Genomic DNA, 25,166 nt, shown 5'->3' with positions numbered 1-25,166 from the left:
AGTATAGAGATGGCCGACAGCACTCACTTATCTGGGGCGCCTGTTCCAAATCCAGGGAACCCTCCTGGGTATAGCATAAATTCCAAAGTAAAAGGACAGCGCTCCAACCAGGTGTTTATAGTCCAATAAGAAAAATCTTTATTTCAGCCATGGTAAAAAAGCAGCAACGTTTCGACCGATCAACCGGTCTTTTTCAAGCATAAAACATAGTGTGCTGGGCAATCTTAAGTAGTGTGGACACCACACAGGGAGCCTATCACCACTAAGTGCCCACCCATTTTCACTTATCTTTATATACAACTTTAAAAACACATAAATAAACATCAGACCAATGTATATATATTGGTAAAATAAATACATTTCATCACCGTGCAGAAAACTACAATATCAAAACAGTACTCCTGAAAAAACGTGGTGTTTACCTCCCAACTTCCATGCGCTTATATGTTAGGTCTCTGTTGTCATGGTATTCAATAGCCAATGTATTAAACTTCCTCCCTAAATCCTACCAATTAAAACAAGTGGCGCCAAGTTCCAAATATGGCCAATCCTGGCTCTTAATATATTAACTATGGATCCTATCTTCCAATCCCTTCCTTTGTACTTAATTTAAATCAATACAGGCACTCACCATTCAGGAACTAGTCACGAGAAGCAGGCACAGGCTCCGGCGCCACGGTGTATGCATCAGCGCACCACGTCACTCCTGCATCCGATCACATGATCGGGATGAAACCACGCCCCGACGTGATGCGCCTCTGCATCACCTACCACCGGCTCCATATGACCGCAACTCCGACCCGTTACCTAGGGAACGCCATTATACAGGAAAAAGCGCATACTCTATTAGTGATCTTGGCATCATAGCTCTGGTCAGTTCTCCAATACTAAAAGAGGAAGATCTTCAACATTTAGGAGACATAGAAGACCACAGGAAAGGAAACACTCTAATTTTGGTTTCACTACGGCTGAATCAGATTCAACGGATGATTCCACCATGACCGAAAATAAAGGGGCCCATTTTTTAGAGGTAACGAATCCAGGAGACGTGGTCGGAGAGGGGGCCGGAAACATAGGAGGCACAAGGTCCAAGGAACAGAGACAAGTAAGGACAGCTACAATGAGGACGAGGAATACGAAGAACAACCGCTAATGAATCAAGATTTGGTGGTAAATATTTCTTCTACTATACTATCTGAGACTGAATTGAAACTGATATCTAAAGGACTATCCTTCTGTCCATCTAATAAACCAGACTGGTTTGAAATAGAAATTGATTTACAAGCTTTCTATAGAAGGCTAAGGTTATCTGCTTATTTCTCTGAAAAAATGGTAGATACAGGGTTGGTTCCAACAGATCCCATACAAGGCTTTTCTCTAAAGGAGTTGGGTTTATACAATAAAAGTACATTTCAACCTCCCATTAAAAACCATTTTATAGAATCTTATATTGAATTAATTCAGAAAGAGGTAGATAAATTAAAAAGTAGTTATAAATCCCCTTTACATCAAAATATAACATCTATAGAGAGGAAAGCTTTGAACAGTCTGATGAATAATACTACGCTCACCATTAAAAGAGCAGATAAGGGTGGGGCAGTAGTTGTGATGGATAGCCTTAAATATAAAGCAGAGATCCTTAGACAACTAGATGATAATTTGATATATGAGAAATTGTCCCAAAATCCTACTGTGCGTTTCCAGAAGGAATTACAGCTTGTGATCAATGACTCCCTATCCACGGGACTCATTGACCACAAGCTGTCTGAATTTTTGAATGTAGATACACCAATTACACCTGTATTATACGTACTACCTAAAATTCATAAAGATGTGTTTAACCCCCCGGGTAGACCAATAGTCTCAGGGAGGGGATCTTTATTTAGTAAGACTGCCATTTTTTTAGACCGAGTGTTACGACCCTTTGCGGTATCAGCAAAATCCTATATCAGAGATACTAATGATTTCCTTGATAAAATTGAAGAGGTAATGGTGCCTGATGGTGCCATTTTGGCATCATTCGACGTGACGTCACTCTATACGTCGATCGAACATGATAAAGGACTGGAAGCCGTCTCTAGTGTGCTATCGGGCTCTGACGTGGCCCCCGAGTGTGCACAGCTTGTCCTCACACTGTTGGAGCTCATCCTCAGGAGGAATTACTTCCTCTTTGGGGATGAGTACTACCTTCAGTTGAGGGGTACCGCCATGGGGTCCAATGTGGCCCCAACATATGCTAATATCTACATGGCGGTATTCGAGGACAGGTTTGTGTACAAATCCATCCTCTGGCGCCACGTCAGAGCCTGGTGGCGCTATATTGACGATATTTTTATAATTTGGAATGGCAATCAGACAGAACTAGAAGTTTTCCATCAGGAACTAAATGGGATATACTCAGAATTACAATTTACCCTTTCATGGTCAACTGTCAAAATACAATTTCTGGACACTTTAGTTTATAAAGAAGATAATAAGTTGAGGACAGACATCTTCATAAAAGAAACGGATAGAAATAGCCTATTGCTATATGATAGCAATCATCCAAGAAGAATGATTGATTCACTCCCATGGAGTCAGCTCCTAAGAGTACGGAGGATAGTGTCTGATGAGAACACAGTAAATCAAAGGCTGAACGAGATGTGTTCCAAATTTGTTAAAAGGGGATATCCTGGGAAAAATGTTAATGATTTTAAAGCTAAGGCATCTAATCTTTCACGTGAAAGTGTCAGAAAGAAATCCTCAAAAAAACAGAATAGTGACAGAATTCCGTTTGTCTCAACTTTTAATCCCGTTAGCAACCGGATCAGTGGGATTATTAAAAAACATTGGGCCCTTTTACAACGGGGCCTACCCCATGTCTCTAATTTTAAGTCATTCCCTATGATGTCATACAGAAGGGGGAAAAATTTAGGTGACAAATTAGTAAAATCGGACTTTGGCACATCAAAGAGACAATGTCAACAGACCCTAAGCACACCAAGATATGGTAATTTTCCATGCCTTGGGTGCGCTAGTTGTAATAACTTACTTAAAGGTGATTCTTTTTACCACCCGTGTACTGGTAAGAAATTCCAGATAAAAGAAAGGTACACATGTGCCTCAAGTTTTGTCATCTATATGATTACTTGCCCTTGCGGGTTAGCATATATTGGAGAGACTACCACTGAAGTGAGGACCCGCATTAGTAAACATAAAAGTACCATAAGAACGGGCCTCACAGAATTGCCGGTTCCTAAACATTTTTTGGAGAAAAAACACCATGTGAATCAGCTAAGGTTTAGAGTTATTGACAGTGTCCCCAGTTTAAGAAGAGGTGGTGATAGAGTAAGGCTACTTAAAAGTAAAGAAATGAGATGGATTTATACCTTAGATACATTACAACCTAAAGGTTTAAATATAGAATATAATCTATCTATATGTGCATCTAAATGATGTGATGCCTTATAATGACTTCTCCCCCCTCAGAACATTGTCGTCAGTGTCATTTGTTTTTATCTTGTTTTAGTATTTTTAAACTATATGTCTAATGATTGTTTTGTTTTTTATAGATGGATGACAGTGATGGAGTAAAATATGATGAAATATGATTAAATGAAGTGCAAGATTAGCACAATAAAATATGATATAGACATATTATAAAGAGATATGCTATGTGATTTCATCTGTATCTATATTTCGACTGTCCCATTATACATACCATCTATATTTTATGCATTTGTTTACCTATTAGGGTGCACTATTGATTTTTTGGTGTTATTTTTTTAATAAGAAGATGGTGGAGAATATCACCAACTTCCAGTGCGATGTTGCTATGTTCTAACCAAATATGGTATCGCTTCTCTAAAATGTAAGGCCATAAAACAGTTTAAACTATGCCTTATTTAAGCCACGATTTTATTGAGCCATACAGTATTATAAGAGATTAATCACTAATAGAGTATGCGCTTTTTCCTGTATAATGGCGTTCCCTAGGTAACGGGTCGGAGTTGCGGTCATATGGAGCCGGTGGTAGGTGATGCAGAGGCGCATCACGTCGGGGCGTGGTTTCATCCCGATCATGTGATCGGATGCAGGAGTGACGTGGTGCGCTGATGCATACACCGTGGCGCCGGAGCCTGTGCCTGCTTCTCGTGACTAGTTCCTGAATGGTGAGTGCCTGTATTGATTTAAATTAAGTACAAAGGAAGGGATTGGAAGATAGGATCCATAGTTAATATATTAAGAGCCAGGATTGGCCATATTTGGAACTTGGCGCCACTTGTTTTAATTGGTAGGATTTAGGGAGGAAGTTTAATACATTGGCTATTGAATACCATGACAACAGAGACGTAACATATAAGCGCATGGAAGTTGGGAGGTAAACACCACGTTTTTTCAGGAGTACTGTTTTGATATTGTAGTTTTCTGCACGGTGATGAAATGTATTTATTTTACCAATATATATACATTGGTCTGATGTTTGTTATTTATGTGTTTTTAAAGTTGTATATAAAGATAAGTGAAAATGGGTGGGCACTTAGTGATGATTGGCTCCCTGTGTGGTGTCCACACTACTTAAGATTGCCCAGCACACTATGTTTTATGCTTGAAAAAGACCGGTTGATCGGTCGAAACGTTGCTGCTTTTTTACCATGGCTGAAATAAAGATTTTTCTTATTGGACTATAAACACCTGGTTGGAGCGCTGTCCTTTTACTCTGGAATTTATGCTATACCCAGGAGGGTTCCCTGGATTTGGAACAGGCGCCCCAGATAAGTGAGTGCTGTCGGCCATCTCTATACTGTGTATTGAAAGGGAACCTGTCATTTCAAAAACATTATTAACCTGCAGATCTAGTGTATTTGGCTGAGTGATTTAAATTCAGTATGGGATAGTTGTTTGGATTGCTCCAATGTATGCAGCCAGGAGTAGCTACGACCTTACCTTCTACTCTGCAACTCACAGTGGCAGATGTTACTTTTATAGATGCTTGGTGAGAGTAACATCCATCAACTACACTGTATTCATGTTACTCTCCACCGCACTTGACTCTTTCAGATTTAATATTAGTACACTCCTTTCTCTCCTACCCACAACTGAGAAAGTGGAAAATTTATTTAGGTCCATATCAGAGGATTCACCTGGGAAAATGGTGATCTCTGCCACTAGCGCAGAACTTTTCCCACAGCGCTCGGGCTGATGTTAGCAAGTTAAACTGAGTTAATTGGCTGTAAACTCCCAGAACCTCTCTCACACTAGCGGTGACGTCAGTGTGGTGAAAGGAGTTCACGCACAGCTCAGTGTCTCTGCTGGATGGCAGGCTGTATAGTCGCATTTGCGAGACAATTGGATTATCTTCTCGGTGGACAGGTGAGGGATATAATTATTACTTTAATTCTGTTACAGGAGACATTGGCTTCAGTGGACTGGGCATTGCGGTATGTGTACTTTTGATAAATGTAGATTCATTAAAGGAGTCTGACATTATCTCAATGAAAGGACTTTATTCTGGGTGTGTTTTTTTATTTTTTTATTTATTTATTTATTTTTTTACACAATATCACTATGGGGTTAGTAATGTTGGTAACACAAAGGTGACATCAACCCCCTCAACTATAACCCACACTTGCCACCACACCATGGGTATTACCCCTTCCCTGGCTATAAACATCTGCCCCCAGTAGTCTGCTTTCCATCTGCTGGTTAATAAAATGGTGGGGGATCCCACACCATTTTTTTTCCAGAAAATTTAGTAAGTTAAAAAAAAAGTCATAGTTACTCACAGATAACTGTTTCTCGGAGCCCATGACAGCACTACGGAGAGAGAGGGGATCCGCCCTTCAGGGACAGGAAACCTACAGATAAAAAGGGCGGTACCTCTCCCTCGCATCAGTTGGTTTACAGAGCATCGGAGGACCTCCAGGTTAGTTACAACAGAAAAAACATATTATAACATTGCTTATTAGAGGAACACCGTGCCTATATTATGTTAGATAAGGTATATATAAGAAAAGTGCTCACCGCACTCGTGATGGGAGGGAATAAGCGAGTGCTGTCATGGGCTCCGAGAAACGCCGTTATTGGTGAGTAACTACGGAGAGAATTACAGAGATTAAGCTTAGGGAGGGACCACAGCCTTGAGAACCCTTCGCCCGAAGGTCAAGTCAGACACAGAGGCTAGATTGAATCTGTAGTGTCTAAAAAAGGTTGATGGTGACGACCAGGTGGCCACTTTGCAGATTTGCTCAATTGATACCTCTGACCTCCCAGCCCATGAGGTAGCTACTGCCCTTGTGGAATGCGCTTTTATACCACCCGGGATTGTATTCCCCGTGGATGAATATGCCAAGGCTATTACCTCCTTTATCCACCTTGCCAAGGTACCTTTGGATGCCCGGAATCCTTTTCTGGGACCCTGAAAACAGACAAATAAAGAACCTTCCTTCCTATACTCCCTGGTGGAATCTAAATATTGGACTAGACATCTTCTGACATCTAAATTATGGAATTTTCGCTCTCTCATTTTTAGGGTCTGGGCAAAAGGACGGCAGGGATACTTCTTGTGACCTATGAAATTTTGATGCCACTTTTGGCAAATAGGCCGGGTCGGGTTTAAGAGTGACTGTCATCTAATATTTTGGTAAAAGGTGGGTTAGAGGACAGTGCTTGAATGTCACTTATTCTGCGCGCAGATGTTAAAGCTACCAGAAGAATAGTCTTAAGTGATAGTGTTTTAAAGGAAATTGTGTTTATGGGTTCGAATGGAGGACCCGTTAGTGCAGAGAGAACTAAGTTTAGGTCCCATGAGGGCATTTTTTGAGTAACTAGAGGTTTTGACCTGGTTACCGCTTTAATAAAACTTACTACCCGTGGATTGGCTGCAATATTTTGATTATAGAGTGCTCCCAGAGCTGCTATTTGCACCTTCAGAGTACTACCCGCCAACCCCTGTTCCAGACCTTTTTGTAGGAATTCAAGTATTTTATCAATAGAAGGCCCATCCTGGACTTTTACTTTGGAGACGGATAAGAATTTTTTCCACGTTTTCCCATATGCTTTAGTAGTAATAGGTTTTCTACTTTTTAACAACGTGGCTACTAGGTTGTCCGAAAAACCCCTTTGTTTCAATAGTCTCCGTTCAAAATCCAGGCTGTTAAATATAAGTTCGACTCCTGTGGGTGAAAGATCGGCCCTTGCTGTAGTAGGTCTGGTATATTCGGTAGGATCCATGGGTCCGAGACCGATAGCATACTTAGCCAGGAAAACCATGTCCTTTTTGGCCAGAATGGGGCTACAAGGATCATTTTTGTTTTGTCCTCTCTGACTTTCCGAATGACTGCCGGGATCAGAACAATTGGAGGAAAAGCATATGTTAGTTTGTGGGTCCATGGAATCAGAAAAGCATCCAGAGCCTGGGGGTTCCCTTCCAGGTTTAGTGAGCAAAACATGTTTACTTTTTTGTTATTGGAATTGGCGAATAAATCTATTGTTGGGGTTCCCCACATCTCCGTAATCTGATTGTAGATGGATTGGTTTAGGGACCACTCGCCTTGTTTTAACTGAGTCCGACTCAAGTAATCTGCCTTTTCGTTGTGTGACCCCTGAATATGTAGTGCCGAAAGGGATAATAGATTTTCCTCTGCAAGACTGATAATTTTCGTGGAGGAACTCATCAGTGATCGAGACCTTGTTCCTCCCTGGTGGTTTATATACGCTACTGTCACCTTGTTGTCTGAAAAAATTCGGACATGATGCCCTCGAATATAGGTTAGAAAAAATAGAAGCGCTCGATACACCGCCCTTAGTTCTTTTTGGTTCGAGGATGCTGATAGTTCCTGAACTGTCCAGTCTCCCTGAGCCACCCTGTTTTCCATGTGAGCCCCCCACCCCCTGGGACTCGCATCGGTTGTTATTACCCGAGATATTTTTGGTACCCAAGGAATTCCCTTTGAAAGGTTTTGGCTCTTTCCCCACCAGAGAAGGGAATGAATAACTGAGGAATTTAGAATGATGCGACCTTCTAAATTGTCTTTTAGCATTGACTGCCATTCCAGTATAAGCCATTGAAGCTCTCTCGTGTGGAATTGTGCGAAAGGTACTGCTGGCAGACATGAAGAGAGCCCAGTAGCGACATCCCCCTTCTTAAGAGTCATGGAGGGGTTGTGTAGAGATTGTGCTATCATAGTCATATTGTCTTTTTTGGACACTGGGAGTCGGCATTCTTGGACCTGGGAGTCTAATGTTAGTCCCAGAAACTCCTGAATTTGACAGGGTTCCAACTTTGATTTTTTTATATTTATGAGCCAACCCAAGTCCATTAGAATATTTATCACTCAGTCCCGCTGTTCCCTGCAACTTTGAGCCGAGTCGCTTGCAATAAGAAAATCGTCCAAGTAAGGGACTATTAATATATTTTGTTCCCTCATGTGGGCCATCATTTCCGCAACTATTTTTGTGAACACTCGCGGAGCAATTGAGATCCCGAACGGGAGGGCTCTGTATTGGAAATTTCTTATTTGACCCTCTATGGGTACCGACATCCTGAGAAATTTGAGATTGTTTGTGGATGGGTACATGATAATATGCGTCGGTTAGGTCTTTCACGACCATGTAGCAGTTCGGAAAAAGGATTTTATGGTAGACTTTGTTTCCATTTAGAATTTTTTACGTATTTGTTCAGGTTTTTTAGATTTATTATCGTTCGAAAAGAGCCGTCGGGTTTTGGCACTAGAAATAGCGGGGAGTAAAATCCCTACCCTATTTCTTGAGGGGAGATCTCTTGAATTACAGATTTTTGTAATAGGGAAATAATTTCCTTTTCTAGAGCGGCTTGCTCTGCTGCTGAAGACCTGGTCTTTGTTACTACATAATTTTGGGGGGGGTAAAGACGGAAAATCTATTTTTAGACCGTGGTGAATTAGATTTAGGATCCAGGTATTGTTGGATATTTTCTTCCAGGCGGGAAGGAATGAAGGGAGTCTTCCCCCCACCACAGGGAAAATGTCATTTGGAGGGTTTTTTGTCACGGGAGGTGATGCCAAAAAGGTAACCCCTATCTTTTCTTCTTCCTTCTTCCCATTTACTCTGTTCTCTGGGGGGGTCTTCGGCGAAAAAATCTCCGGCTCCGAAAGGACTGTCTGAATGGAGCTGGTCCCAGGTTTGGAAAACCTTTCTTTTTATCCCCAGCTTTCTGAAGGATGTCATCCAAGGTCTCACCAAACAAGAAATTTCCCTCACATGGAATGGAACATAATTTTAATTTCGTCTGGTGATCCCCCGGCCAACTTTTAAGCCATAAAGTTCTTCTGGCTGCGTTGGAAAGGGCAGCGGCTTTGGATGTTAAGCGCACAGAGTCTGCTGAGGAATCCGCTAAGAATGCTGCTGCCGCTCTAATTGCAGGGATTGAATCCAGCAACTTATTCCTGGGTGACCCATCTTTAATCTGTTTTTCTAATTGGTCAATCCACACCATTAAAGATCTGGAGGTGCATGTCGCCGCAACCGCAGGTCTCAAGCTACCTCCAGCCGATTCCCACACCCCCTTAAGTATCCGCTTTTTTATCTAAAGGGTCCTTAAGGGTACCCATATCCTCTAACGGGAGCGCAAATTTTTTCGAAGCCTTGGCTACCGCGACATCCAATTTAGGTGCCTTGTCCCAGGAAGTAGACGCCTCATCTTCGAAAGGATACTTCCTTTTAAGCGAGGGTACTGAGGAGTTTCTCCTATCAGGTTTCTCCCACTCTTTTTTAATCAGCGTTTGGACGTTGGAATTTAGGGGAAATGTTCTCCGCTTTTTCTGCCCTAGACCACCGAACATTAGGTCTTGAGCCGTTCTATCGGGACAGGGATCCTCTACCCCCATAGTAGCTCTAACTGCTTTTACTAGAGTATCTACCTCCTCTAGTGGGAAACAGTGACAGCCTGAATCTTCGTCGGAGTAAGATGAGGAATCAGATTTGTTAGAATCTGTGTCCTCGGATGAAGACTGGTCAGAGTGGGAATATACTGTCTCTTTTTTCTTATCTTTCCCTTTTTTGAAAGATATAAGCGCATTCTGAACCTCAGATCTGATTTATCGTTTTTAGGTCAGATGCGAAATCGGGGGTCTCTTCACATAATAATCGTTGAATACACGATTTACAAAGCTTTTTGTTCCAGGCTACCGGCAAAGCTTTGTCACAGGTGGGACAGGATTTCTTTTTCTTTTTCTCCAACCTCTTCTTTCCCGGTTGTTGAAGAGGGCCCGGGTCTGGTAGAGGAAACTCTTGAGGAGAGTTGATCAATGCAGCAGATCTGCTGCGCTGTATGGAATGGCTGCTAGACCCACTTCTCCTGGCCTTAGGGTCCGCCTGCTTCCTATGGTGCTGGTGCTGCTGCAAGTCGCTGTCCTCCATGTTTCCAGGGAGATAGTGCAACCACCATTTGTGCAACAACCATTTGTGCACTATCTCCCTATTTGAATCTGGCGCCACCTCCCCGCGTCCAGCATTCTTCCGGTCCTACGTCACGTCCCCCGGGGAGAAAAAGGTACCGCACATGCGTGCGGCAATGACCCGGAAGTCCTGCCGCATTTCCGGAGCGGCGGCCATCTTTGTACACCCGGAGCGTGCGCTTGTCGGCACAGGAGCTCCGGGTGTCTCAGCGCCCCTTCCTCTTTCAGAGTGGCGGCGATTCTCCCCCCGCACACCCTGAAGAACCCCTCGGTTCCAGCGATGGCGGCTTCGGGCACCGGATGAGCCGCGGCAGGAGCCTCCTCGCTGCCGGAACCCGACTGTCCGGTCCCGGTCCATTGGATACGGCGTCTTCTTACAGGTACCACCGAAAAGAGGTTCCCTGTAAGGGACAGGAAACCAACTGATGTGAGGGAGAGGTACCGCCCTTTTTATCTGTAGGTTTCCTGTCCCTGAAGGGCGGCTCCCCTCTCTCTCCATAGTGCTGTCATGGGAGACCGAGAAGATACGTGTACAGTAAGCTACACATAATTATACATGTTACAGACATCTTTAGATCTATTCTATTTTGTGAGGTCACGCGGTGATTTTACTGTATGTGGCAGATGAATTGCCGGCTTTTCAAAGGACATGGGTGTGTAAAACTCAGACAGTACTTGCATGGTCCGCGCGCAGTGTGATTTTTTTTAATCACACCCACTGACTTGCATCGGCGAGTCTTGTCCGAGATATGAGGACAATCGCAGCATGCTGCGATTTCCTCATCCCGATCTGAGCAGAGACGCATAGATTAGACGCATTTGTCAGAGCACAATCCGATTTTTTTATGAGATTGCGTTCGTCAGTTTTCCTCGTAGAGGAGTATAAGACCTAAAACAGAGATTCAGTTTTATGTTGTACCAGATTAATGCAACCATGTAAGGACCGCAGTATTTTGTAAATTTATTCAATGAACAGAATCCAAACTATGTACAGAATGAAAAATATATAGACATGTTACAAGTCCTCGTCTTCATCCTCCTCATCACTTATGACGTATTTCTTGTGCTTTTTGTTGGCTTTGTCTTCATCATCCGACTTCCTCTTCTTCGATGGTTCTCCCTCCTAGACATGAGAAGGACATTCCAATGATCACACATATCAGACACTTTCTGACCATTCCGAGTACAGGACACTGATAAATTCACAATTACTCTGAAAGCTGCTATTGCAATCAAACAATAGTTTCTAGTGTGATAAGCGTTTGTGCTGCTGACACTCATTTCTGCTCATGTATGGCGGAGGCTTATGTGAAATGATACATGCTGGATATTATGGGCTATGTAAGCCTTGCTGACATTGAGGAATCCAATAAAGCATGCACTAAGAAATATAAGATGACTACAGACCGATGATGCTGGACTTTGGTGACAATTTGTTACTGGCCATCAGAAAGTATGTAATGGAAGTTGTCTACATGCACCATCCTGGACTCACCTCCTCATCACTGTTCAGTTTCTTTGCTTTCAGTAGTCTCTGAGCTTTGTCATCATCTGAGCCTTCATCACTGTCAGATGAGTAGATCCGGGCCCTTTCCTCTGTAAAACATATTAAGGCTCAATATAATTCCACAGTCAAGGATCCCTGCAGCACGAGTAAAACAGCAAGTGATTATCTAGTGCTACAGAAGTGTATCAAACTGGAAAGCACAAATTACCAGACACTGCACCATATCATGTTTATTCATTGAAAGCTGCGGTGTGAGATAGATTCCTATCATTCAGAAGCTCCACAATGCCCCCTGGTGGATGCGTGTTGTAAAAGCATAGAGTGACTAATACTTCCACAGTGCAGATGGGACATGAAAGGTGTTTTTTTTTACCTCTTCCTCCCTTATATCGGTTCTTGATAGCAGCCAGGCTGATTGCCTCTTCTCCTTCGTCATCGTCATCATAGCGGTCAGGCTCCAGGTAATTTGCACTCAGGCCACGTTGGTGCTGCTTTTCCTTGATTCGGCGCTGCTGGGACTCTCTGCGGATTGAAGCCCTTAACCTCTCTTCTTCTTTCTACGTAAAAACGAGAACATGTTTTAGTTCTGTAGAAAGCTTCTAGGTGCTGTCTATGCTTGTGGTAGGATATTTCCAACAGTGGATCCAGGATTCATGGCTTACAACTCTGGTAGTGTTAGGTTCCCATGAAGCTTGTGTGTTATGTAGTGGCAGCTATACAGTAAGGTAATGTGTAATCTGTATCAGGACCCCAAATATCAGTCCTGCATACAAAGACGATGGCTAAAGAAATACTGCAAGCCCAGCCTGTGCATCTCTGATGGTGACATGTTATTTTACAGAATAATGCTACTTACAAGCTCTAATAGGTCACATATTCTACCTTAATCATTTCCGTTCTCTGAGACTCGGGATCACGTCCGGCCATTGGCAGAATCCTGATCTTCTGAGTCTTAGAACATCTGTCTGCAAGGGACAGGGTCATCTTCCTGTGAGTGGCGCTGTCGGTGGAATGAGGTCTGAAGGACAATAAAGATTAATAGAAGTATATTAGATTACTTTGTTTTATTGCTTTTAATAGGTGTAACTGGATGGTAACAAAGGTTTATCTGACTTTGTAGTCTATACCAATGTACCTACCAACAGAATAGCTGTATGCCAGGGGGTGGCAAATTGCTGTACTATTTTGATCACATGTCTAGGGGGCAAATAGTAAAGACTTCCATATAGAAGAACCCTGAAAAGTTATCCAGCATCTCTCTATTAGGCCTCACACACGGCACGGCTTTACATGAGCAGTCTCCATAGTCCGGATGTAGAATGCTCCAACGCGGGCCGTATGTATAGGGGTCATTAAGAAATAGAAGCAAAACTTTTTAGGCAGAAAAATTCTGTACTTTTTTTGTTGTTGTTGTCGTCTGATACATACAGAAACCAGAAGGAAAAAAACATCTACATCCCTCCACATGAAATGTGACAAAAAATGAACTCCCCCAGCATTACTAGAGCTACCCTATTAAAGGGAATCTGTCACCTGGTTTTTGCTGCCACATCTGAGAGTAGCATAATGTAGGAAAAGAGAAGCTGAATCCAACGATTATCAGATCACTGCATGCAGCAGTTGAGACATAATCAGTTCTTAGATGTAGCATGAAGCAGAGCCAAGAAAGCTAATCCCACCCACCCAGGCCCTCCATGTACATAGTCTGACAGTGAGCTGCTTATCACAGGAGGGGGCGGAGTCAGACCAGGAGGCACATGAACACTAGTCACAGCAATGATAATGTCCTAGCGATAAAACCTTCAAGTTAACAGCACAGAGCCTGATCACTGACACATAGTTGAATTTATTGTTTTAGCCCCTACCACTCAGATTACATAGCAAAAACCTGCTGAGATTCGCTTTAAAGCTCTGTTTAACATGGATCGTATTCATGAAATCTTGTACCCCCTCTTATTAAATATCCCATTATTGCACTCACTCTTAAAAATACACAGGAAATAACAACCTAATGCTGGGATCCACACTGTCAAAGGCACACAAAAAAAAAAAAAAGTTGTTACCTGAATGTCAGCTTGGTCTTGAATACAGCCTGACCTTGTAAACCTGTTCCTTGTCTGATAAAAAGATGGTTGTGGTCTCCTTGCAATGGAGCTTTGTAGACATCAAATACTTCATTACCCAAGTGTAAGGACATACTGCGAGAAAAGAGGCAAACATTACACAAAAGCCCAGTCACCAAATCCAAGCAGAGGAGCACGGCATCCTGATGCTTACCTGCCATCAGACCATTTCACAATACGTGCATTACTCTCCCTGACGTCGCTTCCCTCCTCGTCCTTGCGTGTTCTCCACCTGATGGTATTTTCTACCTATTTGTAAGAAAGGAAACAATTCCCATCACGGACATGCTGCAATATACCTGTATTGCTCTTACAAACGGCGGGCAGTGGACTGATAAAGTGAAGGAAGACTAGTGAGATTGGTAGTCAAATACAAAGATTTTATTTAGCTTAAAACACAACATCAGCCAAATATGTGTCGGCAGGAGGAGGTGGCACCTATTATCTAATGATGGGACAGGGGTAAAGGCTCACCTCACCTAATAAACTTTACCCATCACTAGAATCACTCAAAAGCAGCACAGGCCAAGTCTTACATTTACACATCAAGTACCTGCAACAGATTGACCAACAATCTATCCTTTATATACTTGTTCCATTAAAATCAATCTTATTTGCTGCTCTCTCACTTTAAATATCAATAACGTCCAGATTAATAGAAAAATACCTTTAGTTTCAGCCTAGTTCGACCTTCTTCATCCAACATTTCTTCATCTTCAAACTCATCTTCATAGTATTGTGGATCAAAGGGTCTAAAAACAAACATGTACATAAGTATAAGAAATATGACTACTAATATTAATGTCACATGGAAACGGTATATGACAAAGTAAAAAACAGGGCGCCAATGTCTCCACGTAGTCCTATAATGCCGCTCCTCACTTCCACCACATTAATACCGCTTCCTCCCATACTCGGAGTATACCAATCTACAGGATAGTGTGAACCACATTCACGCCTTTCTCTAGGCAGCTCCCGGACGGCAGGCTGATCACCGGCGTACGCTGGCTGCCGAGAAAGAGCTACTCTTCACAGGAACCCTTACAGGGGCCATTTCAGAAAGATAAACCCTGTCCAGCTGCCTCATTCAGGCATATGGACATTAGATAATGTGGGCAAAACTGGAAAGCGCTGCGGAATATGTTGGCGCTATATAAAGAGATTATTATTATTACTATTGGGGGGGGGGGGGGGAATTCTCCCACTAAGGACCCTCTGCAATGAAGAACTGATTGGCTCACATTCTGGAAGTATTTTTTCATTAGAAGGATTTTTATTTTGATGAGAGAACACCTTCAATAAATTGGGTTAGGGTTCCCCCCACAGAATAAATTTGTCACTGATTCACAGCAGGACAGATTGATGGTGCCCACTGTTGGGACTATCAACATTATAATCTAATTAAAAAAGGCCAATTTTCCCCCACTTCATTCTCGAAGCTTGGGAGAGTTATTATTGTTTTTTTAATTAAATTACTCACAGGGTAATAATACAGAACAGCTGAACCCCCCCCCCCCCCCCCCCCAAGAAAATACAGAGAGAACTGCCCCCTTGGTAAAGACCATAAAAATTAGCACTATACAGCTCTGGCAAAAATTAAGAGACCACTGCAAAATGTTCAGTTTGTCTGATTTTTCTCTTTATAGGTATATTTTTGAGTAAAATGTAAATTGTTCTTTTATTCTATAAACTACTGACAACATGTCTCCGAAGTTCCAAGCAACACATTTTGTATTTATTTTGTGAAAATGAGAAATGGTCAAAATAACAAAAAAAAATGCATTGCTTGCAGACTCCAAATAATGCAAAAAACAAACAAGTTCATAATCATTTAGAAACAACAATACTAATGTTTTAACTCAGGAAGAGTTCAGAATTCAATATTTTGTGGAATAATCACAGCTTTCATGCGTCTTGGCATTATTTCCACAAAGTCTTTCACACTGCTTCTGGTGCAAAAATTTAAGCAGTTCTTCTTTGTTTGATGGCGTGTGACTATCCAACATCCTCTTGATTACATTCCAGAGGTTTTCAATGGGGTTCAGGTCTGGAGATTGGGCTGCCCACGACAGGGATTTGATGTGGTGGTCCTTCATCCACACCTTGATTGACCTAGCTGTGTGGCATGGCGCACTGTCCTGCTGGAAAAAACAGTGCTCAGAGTTGGGGAACATTGCCTGAGCAGAAGGAATCATCTGTTTTTCCAGGATAACCTTGTATGCGGCTTGATTCATACGTCCTTCGCAAAGAACAATCTGCCCAATTCCAGCCATGCTGAAGCATCCCCAGATCATCACCGATCCTCCACCAAATTTCAGTGGGTGCAAGACACTGTGGCTTGTACGCCTCTCCAGTAGAGTTGAGCGGCTTACTTTTTTCGGATCGAGTCGGGTTTCGCGAAACCCGACTGTCAAAAGTCGGGTCGGGTGAAATCGGTCGATTATTGCGAAAAGTCGGGGGCCGACTGAAACACGAAACCCAATGCAAGTCAATGGGGAATCAAAGTCGGCAGTGAGTGGAGGACAGGAAAACACCTACAGTGCCCATTTTAATGCCAAAAACATCAATTCTTATTACTGAAGCTTATCAATCTTAATTTACTTTATAATAATAGTTAGGCATTGAAAACTGGGGGTCATTTGGCTAAAGTTGTGGGGGGGTAGGGCTGGCTCAAGATTTTCGTGGGCCCAGGAAACGCGCAATACGTCACGGCGGTAGAGCAGGGAGAGGTAAGTATTTCAACTTTGCAAGTGCTGTGATCCTGAGCAAGCAGTGGGGGCCCACTCGTTGGCATTGGCACTGGCACAGGGCCCCTCATAGTACGGCGGTGTGTTTGACGGCGGGTGGCGCCTCCCACTGGCAGAGACACTTTTGCGTACTATGAGGAGCCCTGTGCCAGTGACGTCGCCAACGAGTATGCCCCCCCCCCCACCTGATGAAGGAACCTGCACTTTCATCTGCACCTTCCCCTTTGTCCCCGTGTAAGGTGGTATAGTATGTGGGAAGGGGAACTGACTTTCAGCAGGGTCAGATTCTGGCTGTGTAGAGTGCAAGGGGAATGTAGTGGTCTGGGTCAATGTACCAGCAGACTCATCTAGCAGTGGCTGGGCAATGGGCAGGATGAGGAGGAAACACAGATATAGGCCCAAATAATAAAGTAGGCTGAATGCAGTTCAAATGTGGTAACAGGACTAAACAGGCGGCATTGCTTTGTTCAGTGGAGGAAAACTGTAATGAGTGGCAGACACAGTTGGTAGGCCCAAATAATAAAGTGGGCTAAATGTCTGCCCAAAAATTGTTCAGAAATAAACAGGTGGCATAGCTAGGTACAGGGGTGGGCTCCTCTGCTGAGTAGCAGACAGCGGTAGTAGGCGCAAAGTATTAACTGGTCTAAATGGAGGCCAGGGCCCCTGTATATTTTAACTATCATCTATCATTTCAACAAATTTGTATTGGCAGTGCCATTGAAGGATTTAACAGCACAGACTACACAGTGGTGGAGCAGGGAGAGGTACGTTTTGTAAGTGGTAGAGCACTGTTCGAGCTGGGGGGAGGGGGGGGGGGGGGGAACACTCTCGTGGGCGTTGGTACTGGCACAGGGCCCCTCATATTACGACAGTGTGTGACGTTGGTTGTGCACCACCACCGTCAGAGACACTTCATTGTACTATGAGGGACCCTGTGCCAGTGCCGTCGCCCAAGAGTGGGCACACCCACCTGTCCAGGCAAACGGCACTCGCACGGGTGCTTGCGCCAGGTGGTGACCACGGCCCTGTGGGGGGAGTCAGCCCATTTAGGGAGATATAAAAATGGCCTATGGTTTACATTCAGCAGCTGCAAATGGAGGAATTGGAGAAGTCAGTAAGAGGAGGCCAAAAGCAAAACATTTTTCAGGCAAGCTACGTGTCAGCAGGGGAAGGTGGGGCAAAATAATTTGAAATCCATGATTGGTTCATTTTAATGAAGGTTAGATCATCAACATTTTGGGTAGCTAGACATGTCCTTTTTTTCGGTCAGTATTGAACTAGCAGCACTGAAGACTCATTCTGATAGCACACTAGCAGCAGGGCAAGCGAGCTCCTGTAATGCATATTCTGCCAATTCAGGGCTCTTCCACCAGACTTCCTCATTTTTAGGAAAATCTAACCAAAATAACAACCGTTATATGGTACTGTAAAACAAGGCAGAAGGTGAATATAAACTTGTTGAGAATTTAAATCTCCCTTTTTTTGGGGGGAGACTGAACCAAAGCTCAGGCCCTGTGAATAAAACAACACAATGTAAGCGGCAGAAAGTGGCTGGAAGATATATGAAAAAAATACAAGGACTGTAGTACAATTTCAATCTCCCTACAATGATCTCAGGACAAGTATGGCAGCAATAAAAAGGACTGCTGCACACAAAAGTGTGGGCAAATAAACAAGATAACTGTGCAGAAAGGAACAACAGGATTTTTGCTTTTAAAAAAAGCAGTTGGTTTGCACAGCAGCGTGCAAACAGCAATGCAGCCATCAGGGAGCCTTATAAGCTACAGAGCTGATGCACAAAAATCTAGCCTCCACTGCCCCTGCAAAGAAAAGGTGGTGTTGGACAGTGGAAATCGCTACAGCAAAAGAGGTTTGGGGGTTAATCTTCCCTCCCTAACTATATCCCTTCTTCTGATGAAGCTGCAGCAACCTCTCCCTATGCTAAGATCGGCAGCAGTAAGATGGCGGTCGGCGTGCACGCCCCTTTATAGCCCCTGTGACGCCGCAGAAAGCAAGCCAATCACTGCCATGCCCTTCTCTAAGATGGTGGGGACAGAGACCTGTGCCTTCACGCTGCCCACACTCTGCGTCCTCCTTCACTGGCTGAAAAATGGCGCTGAAAGCGCCATATGAAACGCGACTTTTGCGCGCAGATCGGCGACCTCATGGCCGATCCCACACTAGGATCGGGTCAGGTTTCATGAAACCCGACTTTGCCGAAAGTCGGCGATTTTTGAATTTGTCCGATCCGTTTCGCTCAACCCTACTCTCCAGGTCTCCGTTTAACCATTAGACGACCAGCTGTTGGCCAAAGATGAAAATTAGACTCATCAGAGAAGATTACCTTACTCCAGTCCTCTATGGTCCAATCCTTATGGTTTTTGGCAAACTTCAGCATGGCTCTCCTTTGCTTCTCATTGATGAAAGGCTTTTTTCTAGCTTTACATGACTTGAGTCCTGCCTCTAGGAGCCTGTTATGAACTGTTCTTGCCGTGCACTTCACCCAAGCTGCCATTTGCCATTCCTTTTGTAGGTCACTTGATGTCATCCTGCGGTTGCTAAGTGACATTCAAATAAGATGACGGTCATCCCGGTCAGAGGAGAGTCGTTTTCACCCTCTGCCGGTCTGTAGCTTTGTTGTCCCCAATGTCTGCTGCTTGACCTTGTTGTAATGGACTGCAGTCTTAGAAATTTTAAGGATGGAGGCAACATGACGCTCACTGTGTCCCTCTGCTAGTAAAGCCACAATTGAGCCATTCTTTTCCTCACTCAAGACTTTTCTTTTCAACTCCTTGGGCATGGTTAAAAGTTAGTTTTTCATTCCTATTACTTTTGGGATATTACTAGCACTTGTTTTGCCATCCAGCTTGCCCTATTGCAAGAGGAGTGTGAACACCACAGCGGTGTTTTTTATACTTTCCTTCATTAAATAAGATTTGGTTCAGATGATCACCTAATCAGAAGCACATTAAGTAGAATGAGGTGTACTCTGGTTGGAATTCAACTGACACTGGAATGGAATGGCTGTCAGAAATGTAGAGAAGCTGATTTTTATAAAACTGTGCAGTGGTCTCTTAATTTTTGCCAGAGCTGTATAAAAGGCCTATATCTCTGGAACTCTATGGCGGTTTTAGAAAATAAATAACTGATTACTCAGGGGAGCAGCGGGAATAAAAGAGCAAAAATGGGTCACTACTGACCTGGTGATAGATCCTCTTTAACCCCTTAAAGAGCGCCATACATGCATTGCACTCATCAAGAGCAGGTATATGGTACGGGCTCTGGAGATGATCTTGCACCATTCCTGGCAGATGATGGTTGCTTTATTTAACCATTATCTGCCACTAAGAGCTGCAGGTGTAGCTGAGCCTCGCATGCTGCCATTAACCTATTAAATTCCACCGTCAATCTCCGAAAGCAGGATTTACAGAGTGCAGCCTGAGGACATACCATCCCAAGAGTCCATCACTCTCCCATCCCAGCAACACAATCGCAGAGAACTGGTTTTTTTAAACTATATTCCGCATTGTGTATTACGGTATACAGTATCAGCAATCATACGATCGCAGGGAGGTTCAAGACCGCATATGCAATTACAAATTATATAATATATATATAAATATATATATATATATATATATATATATATATATATATATATATATATATATATATATATATATATATATATATATATATATATATATATATATATATATATATATATTTATATATATATATATTCTAATGACCCTTGCTTTGCCCTTATTAAATATGAGAGACAAAAAAAAAGTCTGATCAATAAATAAATAAAAATTACCCCGGTTGGTAAAAAAAATGTAAAAGAGAAAAAAAATTGAAGAACCAGAGTTACAGTTGCCGCAACTTCCTCAAAAATATGTGCGCAAATATGAAAACACTTTAGGCTACTTTCACACTAGCGTCGTTTGCAATACGTCGCAATGCATTGTTTAGGAGAAAAAACGCATCCTGCAAAGTTGTCTGCAGGATGCGTTTTTTCCCCCATAGACTTACATTACCGACGCATTGCGACATATCGCCACGTCGTGTTTTGGTGGACCGTCGGCACAAAAAAAAAAATTACATGTAACTTTTTTTGCGCGTCGTGTCCGCCATTTTCGACTGTGCATGTGCGGCCGAAACTCTGCCCCCTCCTCCCCGGACCTTACAATGGGGCAGCAGAAGCGTCGTTAAGACTGCTTCCGCTGCCCACATTGGGCATCACTTTCACAACGCGCGTCGGCACGTCAGGCCGACGCATAGCGACGGCCCCGTGCCGACGCTAGTGTGAAAGCAGCCTTAAGTACCCCAAAAATACAATCAATAAAAAACATGATACCTCTATAGACCAAATACACGCACGCAATCACACGTTTGCTATTGCCATAATAGTTCTGACCTGGAGAATTGCAATTCCAAGTCATTTTCACTACTCAATGAATGCCATAAAAGGAGATTTTTGTGTACTCACCGTAAAATCCTTTTCTCCGAGCCAATCATTGGGGGACACAGGACCATGGGTGTTATGCTGCTGCCATTAGGAGGACACTAAGTAAACACAGAAAAAATAGCTTCTCCCCTGCAGTATACACCCTCCTGCTGGCTCTCAGTGAACCAGTTCGGTAACAAAGCAGTAGGAGCTTAATATTTAACAAGCATGAACTATGTCAAAAACCAAGTTAACTCAACAAAAACCAAATCCAATAGGCTAACAGGGTGGGTGCTGTGTCCCCCAATGATTGGCTCGGAGAAAAGGATTTTACGGTGAGTACACAAAAATCTCCTTTTCTCCTATGCCTCATTGGGGGACACAGGACCATGGGACGTCCTAAAGCAGTCCCTGGGTGGGAAACAATTAACTGCAATTGCTACTTGCACCCACAAGTTACAGATGCGGCACAGCCGCCAGCAGAATTCGTCTGCCGACGGTCGCATCTGCCGAGGCTTGAGAGTGAATGTGGTAATGTTTTGTAAAGGTATGCAGGCTGGACCAAGTCGCAGCCTTACAAACTTGTGCTGCCGAAGCTTGGTGCCAGATGGCCCAAGACGCACCCACTGACCGAGTGGAGTGAGCCTTAATCCCTGCTGGGACAGGAAGATCTCTGACTCGTTAGGACTCTTGAATAGCCGAACGGATCCATTTGGCTATTGTTGCCTTGGAAGTGGGAAACCCTTTCCTCGGTCCTTCCGGGAGCACGAATAGGGCATCTGACCTGCGGAAAGACGCTGTCTGCGAGATGTATCTCCTAAGAGCTCTCACTAAATCCAGTGTGTGAAGGGCCTTCTCGATGCGATGGAGTGGTGCCGGACAGAGTGACGGTAAGACAATCTCCTCATTGAGATGAAAAGAGGATACAACTTTCAGTAGAAAAGAGGGGAATGTCCTCAAAACCACCTTATCCTGATGAAAATTCAGGAACGGAACTTGAGAGGACAGAGCAGCCAGCTCGGAGACTCATCTTATAGAGGTGACTGCAACTAGAAAAGCAACTTTCCATGAAAGAAAAGACAGGGAAACCTCCTGTAGAGGTTCGAAAGGAGCCTGTTGCCAGACTCCGAGGACCAGATTAAGATCCCATGGTTCCAACGGCATCCTATAGGGGGGCGCCCGATGGGAGACTCCCTGAATAAACGTCTTGACCTGTAATCTGTTGGCAATCCTGCGTTGGAAGAGAACAGACAGGGCTGAGATCTGCCCCTTGAGAGAACTAAGGACGAGGCCCAAGTCCAAACCCGTTTGTAAGAACTCGCGAATGGAAGGGATGGAAAAATGTAGAGGAGAACGTCCTCGGTCGCTACACCATGAAAAGAAAGTCTTCCAAGTGTGATGATAGATACGCATAGACGTAGGCTTTCTAGCGCTGTTCATGGTAGCTATGACTTCTGGAGAGAAACCTGCCTGGGTTAGGACCCAGGACTCAACGGCCATGCCATCAAACACAGGGCCTCTGAGTTCTGGTGGTTAAAGGGGCCTTGAGATAGCCGATCTGCGCGAATCGGTGCCAGGGAACGTCGGCAACTAGTGGAACTAGTTCCGCGTACCACACCCAGCACGGCCAATCTGGCGCAATCAAGATTACCGCTACCCTCTCTGCTCTGATTTTCTTGATGACTCTCGGCAAGAGAGGAAGCGGGGGAAATATGTACGGAAGCCGAAAATTATGCCATGGGAGAACAAGAGCGTCTGCCCCGATGGCTGCCGGATCGTAGGACCAAGCCATGAAGTCGGGAACCTTGGAATTCAGCCGTGAGGCAATCAGATCCACATCCGGGGTTCCCCAACGACAGCAGATCTGGTGGAAGATCTCCGGATGGAGAGACCACTCCCCGGAGTCGAGGCATTGCCGACTGAGGAAGTCTGCCTCCCAATTGTCCACTCCCGGGATGTGAACCGCAGAGATCATTGAGCGGTTTTCCTTGGCCCATCGGAGGATGTGGCCTACCTCTGTCATGGCCGCCCTGCTGCCTGTTCCCCCTTGGCAGTTGATGTATGCCACTGCAGTGGCGTTGTCGGACTGAATCCTGATTGGGCGACTTGCTAGGAAGGGATGGAACTGGAGAAGTGCCAGCCTGATCGCCCGGATTTCCAAGATGTCGATTGGAAGGTGTGATTCCTGGGGGGACCAGCGGCCCTGAGCAGTGTAATGAAGGAACACCGCTCCCCAGCCTAGAAGACTGGCGTCTGTCATCACAACCAGCCAGTGTACTGGAAGGAAAGATTTCCCTTGATTCAGGGAGGATTTCAATGTCCACCACCTGAGAGACTGTCTGACTCGCTGGGGAAGGAGGAACCGACGGTCTAGGGAGATCGGGTTCCTGTCCCAAACAGCCAGGAGGGCATGCTTTAGAGGATGGAGGTGTAGTTGGGCAAATGGAACCGCCTCCATTGCTGCTACCATCCTGCCGAGGACTCTCATACTGAAGCGCAATGAGTGAGAGCGAGGCTGAGAGCGCTTCTGAGCTTCTCGCTGTAAGAGATCTTTTCCGGGGGAAGAAGAACCAACCCCCGAGATGAGTCGAGTATCATTCCTAGAAAGGAAATTCGCTGAGCTGGCACTGGGGAAGATTTTTTGAAGTTTATCTTCCAATCCAGGCAAGAAAGGGTATCTATTGTGATGGCCACGGCTTCCTTGCAGGAGCGGAAAGAGGGGCCTTTGATGAGGATATCGTCTAAATACGGGAGCGCTACCACTCCTCGGGTGTGGAGTATGGCCACGGCAGCCGCCATGCCCTTGGTGAATACCCTGGGAGCGGTGGCGAAGCCGAAGGGCAGAGCAACGAATTGGAAGTGATCTTCCTGAACTGCGAAGCGAAGAAACCTTTGGTGAGAAGGTAAAATAGGAATGTGGAGGTATGCGTCCTGGATGTCTATAGACGCCAGGAACTCGCCTTTTTCCATGGAGGCGATAACAGAACGAAGCGATTCCATCCGGAACAGTCATTCCCTGACGAACTTGTTCAGCAGTTTTAGGTCCAGTATGGCCCGTATTGTACCGTCCTTCTTTGGAACAATGAAGAGGTTTGAATAAAAACCTTGAAACCTTTCGCTTTGAGGGACCGGAATAATAACTCCGTCTTTTCCCAGAGAGCTTATAGCTTTGAAGAACTCTGATGCTTTTGCCCTGGGAGGAGAAGACAGGAAAAAACGGTTTGGAGGACGAGATAAGAGATCTATCTTGTATCCGGAGGACACTAGATCGCGGACCCACTCGTCATGAACGACCGAGAGCCACGCGGCCGCCTACTTTGAGGGTGTCCCCCGGATACCGTAGGGAGTCTGTGTGGAAGGTCTGCCCGTTCTGGCGCCTCTGGATCCCGGCTGCCTTGGCCTGCCTCTCCATGAAGGGGAAGGCTTAAAAGAGGCCTGTGAACCTCTTTCTCCACGTTGTGCCCGGCCGGAACCAGGAGATGTGGAAGTGGAGGACCAGTTTGAGTTGTAACGAAAAAAAATCGGGACCGAGCCTGTGGTTGCAGGTTCCGAAAGGTCCGAGAGGGTCTCTGTTGTGGAAGAAATTTACTCTTCCCTCCAGTGGCGTCAGAAATTAACTGGTCGAGCTTTTCGCCAAAAAGGCGACCACTCTGATATGGGAGAGAAGTCGACTTTTTGGAAGTAGAATCCGCACGCCAGTCCCTGAGCCATAAGGACCTCCGGATGGTGATGGCATTTGCTGCTGCTGCTTGAGAAGAAAAGTCAGCGGCATCCAGGGACGCGGTCACTACAAAAGCTCTGGCTATCTGAGTAGCGAGGTCTGCTATCTCGGGGGGAAGATTGGTATCCAGTACTGCTGAAGACAAGACCTCAGCCCAGTGGATCATAGCCTTAGCCACCCACATAGCGGCAAAAGATGGAAAG

The 25,166-nt window shown here is 44.5% G+C and overlaps 1 protein-coding gene across 1 annotated transcript in view; it reads right to left on the bottom strand.

The window, feature by feature from the left end:
* Positions 1 to 11,352: 11,352 nt before the first annotated feature.
* The window catches only part of LEO1 (LEO1 component of Paf1/RNA polymerase II complex), a 32,049-nt gene continuing 18,235 nt past the window's right edge, over positions 11,353 to 25,166 (bottom strand). Inside the window, exons 6-12 of the mRNA XM_077263754.1 lie at positions 14,713 to 14,797; positions 14,200 to 14,294; positions 13,986 to 14,120; positions 12,805 to 12,940; positions 12,296 to 12,479; positions 11,911 to 12,011; positions 11,353 to 11,538 (exon numbers count right to left, since the gene is read on the bottom strand). Of these exons, the coding sequence (XP_077119869.1) occupies positions 11,431 to 11,538; positions 11,911 to 12,011; positions 12,296 to 12,479; positions 12,805 to 12,940; positions 13,986 to 14,120; positions 14,200 to 14,294; positions 14,713 to 14,797 (844 nt within the window). The 3' untranslated portion in view covers positions 11,353 to 11,430. The remainder of the gene's footprint in view (positions 11,539 to 11,910; positions 12,012 to 12,295; positions 12,480 to 12,804; positions 12,941 to 13,985; positions 14,121 to 14,199; positions 14,295 to 14,712; positions 14,798 to 25,166) is intronic.

The sequence above is a fragment of the Ranitomeya variabilis genome, chromosome 5, assembly GCF_051348905.1.
Source record: "Ranitomeya variabilis isolate aRanVar5 chromosome 5, aRanVar5.hap1, whole genome shotgun sequence".
NCBI classification, from domain to species: Eukaryota; Metazoa; Chordata; class Amphibia; order Anura; family Dendrobatidae; genus Ranitomeya; species Ranitomeya variabilis.
The sequence above is the reverse complement of the archived record's forward strand: the minus strand, read 5'-3'. Positions and strand labels throughout refer to the sequence as shown.